The sequence below is a fragment of the Mytilus edulis genome, chromosome 10, assembly GCF_963676685.1.
Source record: "Mytilus edulis chromosome 10, xbMytEdul2.2, whole genome shotgun sequence".
NCBI classification, from domain to species: Eukaryota; Metazoa; Mollusca; class Bivalvia; order Mytilida; family Mytilidae; genus Mytilus; species Mytilus edulis.
In genome coordinates, this window is record NC_092353.1 from 66,269,085 (window position 1) to 66,285,911 (window position 16,827).

Below are 16,827 nucleotides of genomic sequence, written 5' to 3' on the forward strand. Positions count from 1 at the left end.
AAGTCTGCTCCTGGTATGGTCAACCATGCTGTGCATCATAAGTTAGCCTACCCCAGCTAAAAGCTAGAAAAGTCTGCTCCTGGTATGGTCAACCATGCTGTGCATCATAAGTTAGCCTACCCCAGCTAAAAGCTAGAAAAGTCTGCTCCTGGTATGGTCAACCATGCTGTGCATCATAAGTTAGCCTACCCCAGCTAAAAGCTAGAAAAGTCTGCTCCTGGTATGGTCAACCATGCTGTGCATCATAAGTTAGCCTACCCCAGCTAAAAGCTAGAAAAGTCTGCTCCTGGTATGGTCAACCATGCTGTGCATCATAAGTTAGCCTACCCCAGCTAAAAGCTAGAAAAGTCTGCTCCTGGTATGGTCAACCATGCTGTGCATCATAAGTTAGCCTACCCCAGCTAAAAGCTAGAAAAGTCTGCTCCTGGTATGGTCAACCATGCTGTGCATCATAAGTTAGCCTACCCCAGCTAAAAGCTAGAAAAGTCTGCTCCTGGTATGGTCAACCATGCTGTGCATCATAAGTTAGCCTACCCCAGCTAAAAGCTAGAAAAGTCTGCTCCTGGTATGGTCAACCATGCTGTGCATCATAAGTTAGCCTACCCCAGCTAAAAGCTAGAAAAGTCTGCTCCTGGTATGGTCAACCATGCTGTGCATCATAAGTTAGCCTACCCCAGCTAAAAGCTAGATAAGTCTACTCCTGGTATGGTCAACCATGCTGTGCATCATAAGTTAGCCTACCCCAGCTAAAAGCTAGATAAGTCTACTCCTGGTATGGTCAACCATGCTGTGCATCATAAGTTAGCCTACCCCAGCTAAAAGCTAGAAAAGTCTGCTCCTGGTATGGTCAACCATGCTGTGCATCATAAGTTAGCCTACCCCAGCTAAAAGCTAGAAAAGTCTGCTCCTGGTATGGTCAACCATGCTGTGCATCATAAGTTAGCCTACCCCAGCTAAAAGCTAGAAAAGTCTGCTCCTGGTATGGTCAACCATGCTGTGCATCATAAGTTAACTAACATATTGCTGATTTGATTTTCAATTATTATTATAATGTCCAAATGCCGTGATAGCGGCTACTTCTTTTTCAATTGAATAACAATGTAATGTAGTTTAATTTTTCAAAAATATTGAGAATGAACTTCAGTGCAGATGAGTAACGTGAGTAGAATAGCAATGGTTTTTCCGTGAAATGTAATGAGGTTTTATGGAACATGCGTGGGTAGATTATCAGTGTTTCTCCATTGAAATGTAATAAGTTTCTATAGAACACACGTGGATAAGTTTTAGTAATGTGTGTGGTTAGACATATTGATATATACACAAAAACATTAAGACCAATTTGACTTAACGAAGACTTTGGCAAGATTTTTGTTACAGCAAGTATACGTTATGGCATCTATACTATTAAACGAGAAGACCTCATTTTTGGTGTCGCTTCTTTTCTTTCCACAACAAATTAATCAACACGCCTCTGTGTCCTATGGGTACAGTGCATAGTTGCATTTGTCATCCATTCATATGATTATTCAGATTGAGTTATTTTGGAAGAAAAACGAGAAAAAAGGCATCCGGATATTGTTCCGTCATTGGACGAAATTTTAAGTCTGATTTGACTTCCGGTTTGCGTTTTTCTGTACACTGTATTTAAGAATTTTATCTGCTATCATTTTCAAGTTTACTATCCACGGCGGTCACATAGTTTATTAAATAGAGAGGGTCTGTATACTATATCAATGACCACCATGGTATCCACGGCGGTCACATAGTTTATTAAATAGAGAGGGTCTGTATATTACATCAATGACCACCATGGATCTATTAGTAAACTTAAAATTGAAAGTAATATTTATATAGTAATGAATGTTCATAATATACAGATAAGCCCTAAAATTATTCAAGTGAACTTTTGATACCTTTTCTGAAATCCTCCAGTTATTAAATCTTTTACAAAATTCATTGATTACAAAAAAAGAAGATGTGGTATGATAGCCATGTTGAGACAACTCTCCACAAGAGACCAAAATGACACAGAAATTAACAACTATAGGTCAACGTACGACCTTCAACAACGAGCAAAGCCCATACCTCATACTCAGCTTTAAAAGGCCCCGAACTGACAAGGTAACACAATCCAAACCAGAAAACTAGCGGCCTTATTCATGTACAAAAAATGAATGAAAAACAAATATGTAACACATAAACAAACGACAACCACTGAATTACAGGCTCCTTACTTAAATGTTCAGAACATACTCAATGTATTATGTTCATATTGAAATTGATAGAAAACCAAAAATTGGGAATTTTGGAAATAAAGGAGGAGGGATATAAAAAAAACATTTTCCTGTCGCCAATAACCTATGACTTATGATACTTTTGCTGAAATTCCCCACTAAATGTATTATGTTCATATTGAAATTGATAGAAAACCAAAATTGGGAATTTTGGAAATAAAGGAGGAGGGATAAAAAAAAACACATTTTCCTGTCCCCAATAACCTTTGACTTATGATACTTTTGCTGAAATATTTTTACATAATTCTTCCAACAACACTTTACATACTTTCAACTACGCTCTGAACGCCCGCGATTTCGCGGGTGTGTTCTAGTTTTACTAAAATAAACAAATGTCATCAGTCGAATTTGCATAATCGTCCTCTAAATCTATGTGTATATTTTTTCTTACAAAGACAGTTTTGTATTAAGCACATATTATAGTCTAACAACTATCACAGAATTATGTGTTGCACTTCTGTATAAGGCAGCTTTATTCATTGTTAAATGAAAACTTTCTCCGGAAGACAATTGTTTGACATGGGTCAAAATTACAGGCAAGACTACGCCAAGGGGTAATGTATAATTTTGGCACCGAGATATCTCATCTGAGAATTGTATACATGTCACCAGTGAAGCATGACTATTTCCATCACATTGCAATACATGTACATCCTTTCTTGTGAAAAGATTAAGTGATAATATAATCAAATAGTTTCCTTTTTCTTGAACTACAAAGGTATTATTATCTAGTAGAATTCTTTTTTCAAATTCTGCATTTTTCGTTGGTTTCCATTGCAGACGTTGGTGTTTATATTCGGAAGAACGAACATAAAGCTCTTGTTCATTCAGTAAATACTTTTGAAACTCTGTGTGGATGGGAAAACTGAAGATAGTTAATGTGTTTAACAAGGAAAAACGATACAAGCCGGGTATGTTGTAGAAGTAAACGTCAAATTCATCAGAAGCTTGTAATCTGTGCATGTCAATTAGAGTTAGCGGAGCAGCCATTCCTTCAAATAATTCAAGTCGCGCACAAGTATTATTCAGACATGCTTGCATTTTGGCAGTTTCCATAACTGAGGTATCAATGTAAGAATGAAGTTTAAGTAAAACTAAATAAATACCCTCTCGATGTATCCTAAAAGAATGCGATGTTTTATTATACGTCCAAGGAAAAGTTCTATGATTACGACCATCCAGTCGCCACGAAAGCCTTCCGTTCAAATATCCAGAACTAAATGTTTCTTTTATGTTAAGTTTATATCTACCTAGTGCATATTCAGGTCCTTCTGGCAATGTTATCAATGATAAATAATTTGCATCATTAGCAGTGTCACTTGGTTCCAATTTGTCGCGAGGAATATCAATAGTTTGTTTTCCACTTATTGCAGAAATAAAAAATAGAGACACTGGGATCCTTAGCTTGTCCGATATTTTCTGACAAAATTCTTTTGCTTTACCGTGATTTTTGCTGTGATGAATTTTGATACAAAAAATCCTTGTATGTTGCATGTTTAATTGACCGAAAAGAATACCATGATAGTCAATTTTAAATGTACAAATGCTGTTGTTGTACTGAACATGTTTCGATTCGCATACTTCTACTTTCCAGGAACATTTGGCCTCATATTTGTAAATGGCGTATGACACCTTTTTATTGTCCAGAGTATTTACATCCGGGAACTGTCCTAAGTGACCCAAACCACGTAGCAGACTATCAAGATTACGTCTTGTCAATGATTGTTGTATATGATAACAACCGGCTCCAAGAACAATCAAAACAATCACCCCTATCAGTGCTGATTTTAAATTCCATTTCGGTCTTGTTATTGTGCAACTCTTTTCTGTGAAAAAAAAAATAAAAATAATATTTTGTAGTTTTTAGTTAGCCTTGGTAAGCAAATATACTCTTTACATAGCATATATATTCAAATTCTGATTCTGTTTGTAAAAATTGAATAATCTTTTAGCGAAAAAAATCTATTACTGAAAAATTATAACACCAGGTATTTCGATATCACACACTAGTCAAAATATTTACTTAAATTTATCATCGGTACAAGGACATCATTCGTAAATATAAATCAACATGCAGATCGACACTTAAACGTTCAGGTATTTCACAGCTAATCTTGTATGGTTATATTATTTACAAAGCACAAAAATGTCGGCATTCACCTTAAATTTTAAAAGCTAACAAAACCTTTAAACAAACTTAGAAGGGATAAGTTACGATACTGTTGTCAGGTCATTAAAGATGTCATATTTTGGCTTTAATATTGATTCACTTATAGGGTCTTTGTGTCGGAAATAATTCATTTTATTTCTCATTGTCATTTTGTTTAGTTTCTTTTGTTATCTTTTCTGACATCGGACTCGGACGTCTTTTAAACTGAGTTTTATTGTGCGTATTGCTGTGTGTTTTTTTCTACATTGGCTAGAGGTATAGGGAGAGGGTTGGGATCTAAGAAAAAACATGTTTCACCCCGCCGCATGTTTGTGCCTGTCCCGAGTTAGGAGCCTCTGTCTTTGTTAGTCTTGCATGATTTTGAATCTGACATAGTACAAATTTTTGTTTAGGGAACAGCTGAAGCACGCCTCCGGATGCGGGATTTTCTCGCTGTAGAATGTAGGACAGAAAGTCACAGGACAAAAAGTCACAGACAAAAAGTCACGGACAAAAAGTCACAGGACAAAAAGTCACAATTCATTTTTTCTGATTATTTTCTTTGAATAAAAAATGCTTATTTTTACAAAAATATTTTTGTATTTTTCTTGATGTATTGTATATTAACCAACTTTGTAAGCAAAATTTATCAAAAAAATATCAAAGATGATCAAATAATTGTTAAGAAAACAAAATGTCAAAGTAGATTGGCACTCAAATGGCTTCATGGTGCCAAGAAATATGTCCTTTGCATGATTAAAATAAAATAAATCTTCATTTTTCAAGTAGAATGATAAATTCCATTAACTTTAATATGAATATATGTATTAAAAAGTAAATATTTTCAAGATATTTCTCTTAAATATTCCAACAATTGTCAGAAAATTATTTGTGACTTTTTGTCCTGTGACTTTTTGTCCTATCAAATTTGTGACTTTATGTCCTGTGACTTTCTGTGCGTTTACTTTTCAATTTTAGGGGTTTGAGTACATTTTTTCTTTTGTATGTAGTTATCTCCGTTTTCGTCTATGATATTGAAATGTTTGCCAGTAACTGCAGTGTGTATATTTACAATATAAATTTTGAAACCTATTGAAATATTTTCCAGAGATTCATTCGAAAAGACTTCCGAAATTTCATAAATTTGGTGTAAAATGACAAAGGGCACATTGATAACAGAAATAAGAAGCGCCGTTGGGCGTTGGTCATGATACTACTATGTGGCTTAAATTTTTAAAACAGAATAATAAAGTACTAATACCACTCATAACTGTTTTATCCAGGTTTTTATTATTAAAAGTAGTAAATTAAGAAAATGTAAGTATTGTCGCCCATGTATGGCAGAATAAATAGTACTACTTCCCTTATACTATTAACCCGCCACATTTATGCGCCTGTCCCAAGTCAGGAGCCTCTGGCCTTTGTTAGTCTTGTATATCTTTAACTTTAGCTTCTTGTGTATAATTTGTAGTTTAGTATGGCGTTCATTATATGATATGAAAATGGTCGCACATTGTTAGAAATAAAAAAAAACATTTATTCCAACGAACGTATAATACAAATGGACAGGAAATATGAAAAAGATTTGAAAGAGATTGATAAACAAAATTTTAATCTTCTAACCGAGTTTCTGTGTCTAATAGTATATTTTCTACCGAATCTATGGTTAAACTATATTCACGCAAATCGGTTATTTTTATACAACAAGAATGATGCAATATATATACTCCGAGATTTATGATTTAATTTTAGTTATGAATAATTCCTCTTCACTAACATTGTTTTACATTTAGCTACAATCAATGCTTATATTGCCATGTGCGTTGGTTCCTCGATATTTCTCATTTTCATATATCATTTAGGATGTTTTAAGATAAATAGTGAATATACTACTTACCGTCAATGAATCTGGATTCTGTGGAAAAATCTTGTTTTACGCCTGGAGAAGTTCCGTTTTGGTCTAAAGTTGTGTTATTTGTAGGACTGATGTCTTCATTATCGTCACTAATTAAATTATTTTCGTTCTCAGCCTCATTTATATCAGTTTGTTTACCAACATCTATTTCTATTGTATTACCTAGTTTTAAATTTCCCTCGGCTTCGTCAATAAAGTTCATGACATCTGACTCAATTCAATAGATAATAAAATTGAAACTTCTGTTCTAATGCTTGACACTGCGCTTGGTATAATAGTTAACATCTCATTGGTTTTGTATAACTTGCATGTCCACATGGTCCCTTACTGCTCATTTAAAGGATTCACGCTTCTTTAGTCATTTGCTTTCCTTTTTTAACATGATTTACATTTGTTTACTAGTTGTTTTCTTATAATTGTGTCAGTTCTAAAAATAACTATATAAAAAAGAAGTATATATAGTACATTTATGACATTGGAAATCCACAATTTTAATTTACAGTATTTAAAGTATAACAGTAAACTGTACAAATATTATTAAAGTATTGTCGTAACTAGGTAAGTTCATTTCATTTGGTTAAAACTTTTTAGATTTGACGGACGGGAAAGATTGCAAGCATATAAAATATGAAATAAAAATTAATTCAAGAAAAGCCATGAACAGTTTACATATATTATATATGATTTAAAAGAATCCTTATGTAGAAATTGTTAATATAACAAACGTAATATAATTATCAACGAGTCATTTCATCATACGGTGCATTTGATATCTAATTTTAAAAGTTCATGTATACGGGTTTCGAGTCTAAAACTATACTTGCCTCTCCAGCTTTACTCACAGCATGAAGATTTCCCATAATCATGGACTTACAAAAGTCATACACATTTAACATTATAAACTCAAGATTTTCATTGTCAAAGAATTATACAAATAACCTTGATCACACTGATCTTTTTAATGCTTTCCTTTTCTTTGCTCTAAAAGCATTCATCTTTTTTGTTCAGCATGACAGTTTTTTCTTTGGGAGAGACAAATCATTTCGAATTTTACTACGTATATGAAACGGGAAAAAACGGAAAAAACACATCGATAATGGATCAAGAATTTATTTAGAATTTTCAGTGTCGTAATTTCGTATTGGTTTTGCTGTTGTTAAATAATAATTTTCAATGGTTACTATTTTTCATTTGGGATTTTTTTTCACGATATTTAGAAATTGAATCATATTTATTAAAACATCCCCACGATGAATGTCGCTGCTTACGTACACATAGATAAGTACCCTTGACCTTGTCCCAAACATCTAAAAAAAAATCAATGTTCAACCTGCAAAATTAACATTTATATACTATTTAAGTGATTAAGTAAATTTTAATTAGAGTCGACATATTTGTACAGTAATAACAGTTTTATATAACGAGTCAATAAACATTATTAAAGCTCTTAATACCGCTGATATATTTTTACTATTCACTATTTTTTTTTTATAAGGTGTGATGAGTTATTTATAACAGGGATTTTCCAATATTTTTTCTATATTTAACTAAATAATTCCCCAATCTATTTATAGATACTCGTAACAAATTATTTACACAACTTTCCCGAAGGTCGGACAAACGACGCCAATTACACATCCGTAATACAGTTGTAAGAGGGAGGAATTATAAGTTGTAAGTATAAATTTATTTCAGAAAAATATGTTATGAATTCGAAGATTATTAATAAGTTCATGATAAAATGAAAATATATGTAGCATTTAAAAGTGTATACGTCACATTTCAGTACAGTCATTTGAAATGCACCTATTTGTAATCTGATCGCGAACTGACTAAGGAAGAACTATGTCCTGTTGTAATTCTTTCTTCTTATTGAAATTTTTTATATAATTTATACCTAGGTTTTTACAGGTAAACATTTGCTTACTAATTATAAAATAGCTTGTTACGACTTGAACTGTTGAAAGCTTTTTTAATGTTCGCCATTTTGAATATCTTGAACTTCATTATCTTGCCAAGCACCTATTTATAGAATATAAGACTTATTTAATATATAAAACTATTATTGAGTGAAATTAATTCTTTTGGATAAGAATATGATCAAGTACAAATACATGTTAGTTTACAGTGCTTGAGAAGTGTAAACAAATATAACGTGACGGTACCCAAATTGCACCTATTTTTACAGTTTTTTCATCTACGTTTTTTTATGATAAAGACAAAAATGTCCATTCTGTGTTTATTTTGTAGCCGTATCCTTCTTTATTATAAAGGTACACCAATTTGATTTTTATTCCATATGGAATCATAGAAAAATTGGTCTAAACTGACCTCCAAACCATCAATGATTCTGAAATGAGGAGTACCCAAATTGCATCCATGCTTAAATTCACATCGTCAAAAGTCTAATAACAGAGATTTTGTTTAATTTCTTCAAATATTTTGAACAATTGGATATTAGTCCATGCTTACTCTTCGTTATTTTTTAAATGGATACTTGTAACATATTGTATTTGCTCATTTTACAAAGATGACGTTTTGATGACGTCGCATGGCGACGTTTCAGTACATTTTGCTTTTAAAAAAAATACTTCATCTGTTGATAAATACTGTGAACGTTTTGTGCATATCTAAATAGTTTTACATATGTTGAAAGATGTGCTTAGTATCAAATCATAAAAATACAAATTGTTTAGACTCTATCAAATCTTGTAAGATTTTCGCTGCTAGTTTTGCTAAATAGGTGCAATTTGGGTACTCGGTGCAATTTGGGTACCGTTACGTTATATAATATCTTGTTTTCTTTTTTACTTTTTTTTTTTGGAACTTTTTTTGTATTTGGAATATACGTTCAAATATTGGAATTGTGTAAGCAAGAATTTGCAGAGTAAGATTTTACTATACAAATCCTTGGTGTAAGTCAATTTGGTGATCATCAATTTGACAGCTGCACGGTATTTTATTGCCGGACTACGGTTTTGTTCGCAATGACAATTGAGATTGTAATTTAAAAAGTGATTAAGTAAATGTAATATATCTTTTTATATTAATCATATTTTTATATAAATTACTTTTAATATGAATTTTCATTTCATATTAATTTGCGTGTTATCTTTTTTTGTATGCCGAACAATATAAGCCGTTTACATGAAGGGACCCCATTGGAAACAAGCTTAAGAGCTTTCATGGGTTATCCCTGATAAAATATCAGCAAATTGTTTCATACACTTAAGGATACTGCACTCATAAAATACCAATATATTTTACCATATAATGTGCTAGTATTGTCTTTATGTGTCGTATATATTGTGTATTGTAATTATAAATATGCTTGATATTTTATCGAATAAAATATTATTATTATTAGTATTATTACATGTCATTTTTAGTGAAAATAGTAATAAATAATAACGTCATTTGATTTTTAACAAATTTTACAAAGTCTAGAAAATAAGAAACATGTAATTCACGCTGTTTTTTGTTGTTTTTTTTAGCTTCGAAAATAATATTAGAACATGTCAGACATAGAAATAGACAGTCTACCTCCGGGTAGTCAACTGAATGACTTCAGTGGTTCGTATCATTCTAATCAGAGAAGTTATCCCCAGCGTTCAATATTTCCCGATGGTCTTTCAAGAGATAACTTTGCCATTAGTGGAGACGAGTCTAGACAAGTGTCTCATCCAAGTGATAGTTCAAGGCCAAGTGTAAGAACTGCATTTACTGGAACCAATGGAAGTGCTCACAGTGTATATGGAAATTCAATAAATGTGACAGTTAATTCTAGTCCTGGATATAATCTTTCGTTTAGACAAACTTCTAGCAACAATGATACAAATTCTGGATATAATTTTTCGCATCGACATAACGTGGGAGCCAATGATTGTGGATATAATTTTTCGCATCGCAATAACACCAGTGACAATGAAAGTGATGGATATAATTTTTCATATAGACCTAATACGAGGGCCACTGATAATTCTGGATATAATTTTTCACACAGAAACGAAAATGAAAGAACGAATAGTCAAAATAATCAATCAATTTTGCATTCTAATAATTCTAGTAATGGACATAATATTTTTCAAAATAGCGAAACTTCAGTGCCTGAAATAAGTAATCTTTCAATGAATGAATCGGATTCAAGTTTTGTGTTTAACAGACCCCAATCTCACGTGAATACCAGACACAACCAACAACATACACAGATTAAACTAGAAAACTCAAAATACGCTAATTATAGGAACGAAGCTCAGAGAATTCAGTCATATGCATTTTCAACAGCTCCTGTGAGGAGTCCTCAGACCATGAGTGATGCTGGATTTTTTGCAATAAGTAAGTGTAATGTAACTGCATAGAATACTTTCTATAAATGGCTTTAACGAATCAGGTGCTACAAAGCACAGGTGTGGGAAATTTGACAATATTTACGAAAAAGTCTGAAATCGGTTTAAAAAAAACCCGATCTAATCATCTAATAGTGATTTTTCTGTTGAATTTATTTAGTTTGATGATATAAAGCTTGTGGTATTGTATGACTTGTCTGTCTTGTTTAAGACTGGAAGCAACTTAGAGATACATAGTTTGGTTATTTCTGAGTTGCTGTCTCCTAAAACTTTACCCAATAGCTATTTTTGTTTGTTGACGTTAAATGAAACTTTAACCTGTTGTATTGATTTCTCATAAATGTATTGTTAAAAGAATCAATTGGAAATCCCAAATATATTTTAATTAACGGGAAAACCAAAAGCAGGAAATCGAAAGAAAAACTTAGATTATTTTTATCAACATAACTTTTTTCCATATAAAAAAAAGTTCCTTTGTATTATCATGATTAAACATGTTACAAGTGCATTTGAGGGCGTTGTTTAACAGGGCCACATAGGGATCAATATAATAATGCATGCGGATGAAATTGAGAGAGCCTGAGAGTAATGCATGCATTATACTTTTTATCAACAAAAGATAACTTTGTCAAAGATATTCGTGATCTTTCTTTATATATCAACTTAATAAAATATGGCTGTGTTTAGGTTGCATTGATTATTGTTTGCGCAATACCCCTGAGGAGCAAATATTTCGTGCATATTGAGAATGTCATTATGAGAACACGCATTTTAAAATATATTCAATGTTCTTTATTTTTCATTTTTTTGTATGCAAATTACAACTAAATAATCTATGTCTATGTTGCTAGGTAACCAAGATTTTGTACGTTGTTTTCACTGTGGTATTGGGTTGAGGAATTGGGAGGATGATGACGACCCTTACGTGGAACACTGTCGATGGTCTCCTAATTGTCAGTATATGAAATTAAAGAAAGGACAAGCTTTTATTGATGCTGTACAGGAGGCTGTAAGGAAAGTCCAGTTGGTATGTATATATAGTGCTGAAAAATTTATTTATTCTCCATTGCTATAATCTATGAAAAAATTCTATTCCGTCGAAGCACCAATCGTTGTCGTTTTCACTGTTCTTAATTACTCCTGGCATACAAAGTAATAATTTCTCAACTTACATCAGTGCTGGTGAAAGTACTAGTATGTGCTAACATTTAATATAAAACTAATAATCATTAGTGATTTTATAAACGGGGATTTTTAAGGAAAAATAGGTTATTGATTTGAGGATGGACGGCGGGCTGCTGCCAAACAGTATCCGTTCATTAAGTTTAACATGAAAACGTATTGACGAAATCTTTTAGAATTAGATATGTTTATATTTCCTGTGACTTATTAAGTAAAATAACTGTTACAAACATTGACAATGTACAGTTTAGAAACCTTTGTTTATATACAATGTATATGTGATTTCAGGAAGAAGCTCTTGGTCAGTCAGACACGAGAGATGGTGCTCAAGCAGACGGAACTGTTACATATTCAGGTCAGTTTAGATCACATGATTTTCTATCCAATATAAACTTAAATAAAATGTATTATATTTTAAACCTGTGTTAAACGAAATATTTAAATGCCTTATTATACATGTTATATTAAGTTGAAAATAGAATATATAAAAGACTTTTTATTATTGAATTGAAACTGAATAAAATAAATAAAAGACTTTTTTTATTGAATTGAAATTTTTTTTTTTATGATTTCAGATATAGCAGAAGACGGAGAAAACATTGAATCTTATCCAGCCTCTGTTTTGCAGAAGAACCCACTTCTATCTAGTGCTGCCCAGAGTGTTATAGAGATGGGATACTTACCACGCATTGTAAAGAGAGCTGTAGATAACATTATAAAAGAACATGGTAATTATTATATAATGATTGGGCTTCTGTACTACAAATGTACTATAAAACAACGATAAAATGAGTTTGAAAATGCCTTGAGTCATCAGATTGGCATGAAGCACAAAAAATAAGTAACACAAAAACAAGAGAGATGACCTCCCCATCTAAGAGTATTCACAGTTCAAATCCAATAACAACTAAAGAAAAATCATTTTAATATAAATCAGTACACGATAAATGGATTTAGTATAACATGTATAAAGCGGACGTGTACAGTTTATTGAGAAAAGCTTAACCTTGTGCAATACAAGTATACAGCATCCACAGGATACTAGATAATAACTTTTCATAACTCAATAGCAATACATATGTTTTAACTTATTATAACAAAATCAATTTTAGTACTGTTAAAAGCATTTTTAAATGTCTCATTTCATTGTGAAAGTCAAACTGATAACCTTGAAAAATTTAAAGGATTTCTCAGTTTACATTGATTGTATCGCAAGTTAAGGCTCTATAAACAACATCACTGTAAACAATAGGATGTGATGTCCTATTTGTAATAAGAATTCTAGTAACAGCCAAACCATCGAAACAAATTTGCTATTTAGATTTAAAAAAAAATTATTGAGTGTTCAAAGCGCAATTGCAAAAATATGAGATTTTTTTTCTAAGGATATTTTTATAACTTTATAGGTTTGAGTGGTTTAACTGGACATAGAATTGCAAATTTAGTTATGGATATGGAAGCAAAAGGAGAAAAAGTAATGATACCAACACAACAAGTTTCTGAACCTAACATGGACAAATCAAAGATAAATGAAGGTAAAAAGGGGGAGGAAAATAACAAAAGCAGTGGAAACATTGAATGAATAATGCTTAAATATCCATATATATAAATTATTTCTAATTTGTTTTACAAAGTAAAGAACAATCTAAGAAACGGCAAAGCAGAGCTGAAAACTGAAGAAAGAGTTTCTACATGTATGTATGTGGCTGACTAAAACCGGCTGGGAACTACAGTTATAAAAGACGTTTTAGGGCAAGACATTGAAAAAGGAGAAAATAACTAAAAAGGCAGACAATTGCTTTGCCCTTAAGAACAAACATAAGCAAAGGATTATTAATAAGTGTTATATAAGGACTAAATAAAAATAGGAGTAAAGCAGTGCATGTACATGTTACAGCTTAATACCATATTTCCTAAAAGTTTAAACTTAAAATGAGTTATTATTTGTTTTGCAGAAGCTAAACGTAAACTTGAAGAACAGAATAGAGAATATAAAGAGAAGATATCTTGTGTGATATGTTGTGAGAACGAGAGATCGATTACCTTTCTACCATGTGGACATTTGGTTTGTTGTGCTCAATGTGCACCTGCATGTTCATCATGTGCAGTGTGTAGAAAAGAAATTAAAGGAACAGTTAAAGTAAGTCTTCGATGAAAAGAAGGCTTTTAACTTTTAAAAGAATAAAATAAAATAAATAACGGTATGAAATTCATCATATTATTACTTTTATTAACCTTTTAAAATTAAAATGATTTACATTAAAGTAAACTGGGTGCATAGACCATTAATAAAACAGTAAGATATCATATATCTACTGTCAATTTCGTGTTTCGGATGTTTTCATATGGGCATTTCAAATGTAATATATAATTTACATAAATAATTGAAAAATGTAAATAGAGTCCTCCTTTGATACTATAAATCTGTGTGTGTAATTTGTTGATTCGTTATCTTTAATGACTCCCTTGCTTCAAAGTAATAAAAAAAAACTATTTTTATTATAAAATATGTAATATTCTAATTATAATATGCATGACTATAAATGATCATAAATAATAGTGAACAGAACTTAAATATATTGGATCTCATATAAAAAATACTTAACTGGTTTTATTAAGCAGTTGTTGATTAAGCATAGGGAATGTGTAATAAATTAATAAATTATTGTAAATATTTTATATTGATTATTACTTCTTATTTGACAGTGTGTATTCATTGTGATAGAAAACTTATAAATGTGATTATATTTATTAAATGAACAATAAGTAAATTATTTGACTTGTTTATTGTATTCTGCATTGTTTTGTTTATTTAATTGAATATAATTGTTAAGAAACAGATAAATTATCTAAAATATATTTAGAACTCTATTCTTATTTCTATGTAGGCAGAAAATTCAGAAACACAAGCCATAGGGAAAAAAGGGGTGATTAAATGATATATGTATTACCAAAGTTAATACAATTCTAACTAAGACCTACATATATTTTGCATATTATAAATGAACATATTGGAACAAGCACCATAACATAACCAGCCAGAAGACATCAAAAGGGCAATGTACAGGGCAATTATCACAAAAAACGGAAATATTGTAAACGATATAAGTATACCTTGTAAGTTATCAAAGGTACCAGGATTACAATTTATCACACCAGATGCACGCCCCGTCTTCACAAGACTTACCAGCGACGCCCAGACCAAGTAAAGCCAAACAAGTACAAAGCCAAAGAATACTGATGACCCAAAATTCCAAAACGCCGTGCCAAATACGGCTAAGGTAATCTATAAGATTACTCCCAGTTGGTAAAAGCAATGTCAAGAAACGTGCACATTTGATTGGAATTCATACCACTCAACACTCTAATATGGGTTCTATACTTACAGAAGATTTCATGTACCAAGGTCATAAACATTTTATCATTGCAGGAAGACACAACCCTGTGTAATGCTCAAATCATACTTAACAGAAAAACAAAGAACTATTCGAGTATTGCCTCAAATTATTAACGAACAACACACCAATTACAGTTGATCAGCTTATTTCCGCAACAGAGAGGGGGCCAAAAGAAGGTCAAACCCACATTTCATGGTTCTATTACAGTTTTCAAATTGCTACTGTAATAAGTAATGAGAGATCAATCGATCCATATATGAATAATCGGAATTTCAAGTGCTTAACTGAATATTGTACCACCATCATGCAGTTGTCCCATTTATATCAATTAACACACCTTTAATAGAATACACAACGCACATGCATCGAAATGCAAGGTAAGATAACTCGTTTGCAATGCATCAATGTGCAATTGAGCACAACATCACAATAAAATTTGCACTAACCATTCAATGCACATCCATGCTAACCGCTAACCACGATGATGAATTACTGGCCGATGAGTCTCGGTCATAACGGTGACATGAAAGATTATCAGGACCAAAGTCGAGAGACAGAAAAATTGCGATCCATTATCTAACACATAGGATACAGGCCAGCGGACATCAGTCGGTATAACACTCCCCACCCATAACGGGGTTTGGAGTATATACTGACGTTGGTATTTACATAGACCACAATGTAGACTGTACTGTATGTACAACGTTGGATTGGTTTCTATCATCAAAAGTTGTAAGTCACGGATCGTTGACATCCCAGATAGTGGGTAAAGAAAAGCTGATTTAGACGTGACTTTCTTATTGGATTGTATTACTCCAATAGGGAATGGAGATTGACAGCTTTTGACTGTCTTGGGGTGATTACTAGTCTGAATCAGTTCATTATACCTAAATGGGGTGATAATGTAAAATCAAGCACATAGCACTTACAAGGGTGTTTTCAAGTAACAGGTGGTGTTCAAACACATCAAACGTATGGATAACTTCTGTCATATTCCTAACTTAGAACAGCCATTTTCTTATGTAGAAAATGGTGGATTGAACCTGATTTTAAAGCTAGCTAAACCTCTCACTTGTTTAACCGTCTTCTCAAATTCCATTATATTGACAACAACAGGCATAATTGGTAAAATTGTTAAGATAAAGCGAAACCCAACGTCCACGGCTTCCCTCTTCATCTTCACACAATTACTATCATTGTTTTCATAGAACATTGCAAGGTTCATGTTCGGAACCAAATCGAAATATATTGGTTTCACTAATGTTTTGCAATAATTATATCACATAATCAATTAAGATAACGCGAAACCCAACGTCCACGGCTTCCCTCTTCATCTTCACACAATTACTATCATTGTTTTCATAGAACATTGCAAGGTTCATGTTCGGAACCAAATCGAAATATATTGGTTTCACTAATGTTTTGCAATAATTATATCACATAATCTATAATTATGTTTATAAAGAGAAAGATTCCTTCTGATAAGAAATTATCAGGTTTGTATTATATATGCTATTTATAAATTTTATATGTTTGCAATCAA

The 16,827-nt window shown here is 32.0% G+C and overlaps 2 protein-coding genes across 3 annotated transcripts; one reads left to right on the forward strand and one right to left on the reverse strand.

Annotated features, from left to right (window-relative positions):
- Positions 1–2,636: 2,636 nt before the first annotated feature.
- LOC139492269 (uncharacterized) lies at positions 2,637–7,874 on the reverse strand. Of its 2 annotated transcripts, none has more exons than XM_071280485.1 (3): positions 7,813–7,874; positions 6,341–6,795; positions 2,637–4,120 (listed from the first exon to the last, which is right to left on the reverse strand). In XM_071280485.1, exons 2-3 carry the CDS (start codon positions 6,558–6,560, stop codon positions 2,712–2,714), a joined length of 1,629 nt encoding a protein of 542 aa, XP_071136586.1. In that variant the 5' UTR covers positions 6,561–6,795; positions 7,813–7,874; the 3' UTR covers positions 2,637–2,711. The 2 variants fall into 2 exon arrangements, with proteins under 2 accessions (XP_071136586.1, XP_071136585.1); XM_071280484.1 differs by having other exon boundaries at positions 7,298–7,819.
- On the forward strand, positions 6,812–14,660 carry LOC139492270 (baculoviral IAP repeat-containing protein 2-like). Its single transcript, XM_071280487.1, has 8 exons — positions 6,812–6,916; positions 7,933–8,032; positions 9,853–10,693; positions 11,556–11,731; positions 12,175–12,241; positions 12,462–12,614; positions 13,293–13,421; positions 13,842–14,660. Exons 3-8 carry the CDS (start codon positions 9,874–9,876, stop codon positions 14,039–14,041), a joined length of 1,545 nt encoding a protein of 514 aa, XP_071136588.1. The 5' UTR covers positions 6,812–6,916; positions 7,933–8,032; positions 9,853–9,873; the 3' UTR covers positions 14,042–14,660.
- Positions 14,661–16,827: the final 2,167 nt, after the last annotated feature.

Coding starts and splice junctions, on each gene's coding strand:
- LOC139492269 (XM_071280485.1), bottom strand. CDS start 6,560: ATGAACTTTATTGACGAAGCCGAGGGAAATTTAAAACTAGGTAATACA. Junction 4,121..6,340: donor AGAATCCAGATTCATTGACG/GTAAGTAGTATA, acceptor TTTTTTTCACAG/AAAAGAGTTGCACAATAACA.
- LOC139492270 (XM_071280487.1), top strand. CDS start 9,874: ATGTCAGACATAGAAATAGACAGTCTACCTCCGGGTAGTCAACTGAAT. Junction 11,732..12,174: donor CTGTAAGGAAAGTCCAGTTG/GTATGTATATAT, acceptor ATGTGATTTCAG/GAAGAAGCTCTTGGTCAGTC. Junction 12,242..12,461: donor CGGAACTGTTACATATTCAG/GTCAGTTTAGAT, acceptor TTATGATTTCAG/ATATAGCAGAAGACGGAGAA.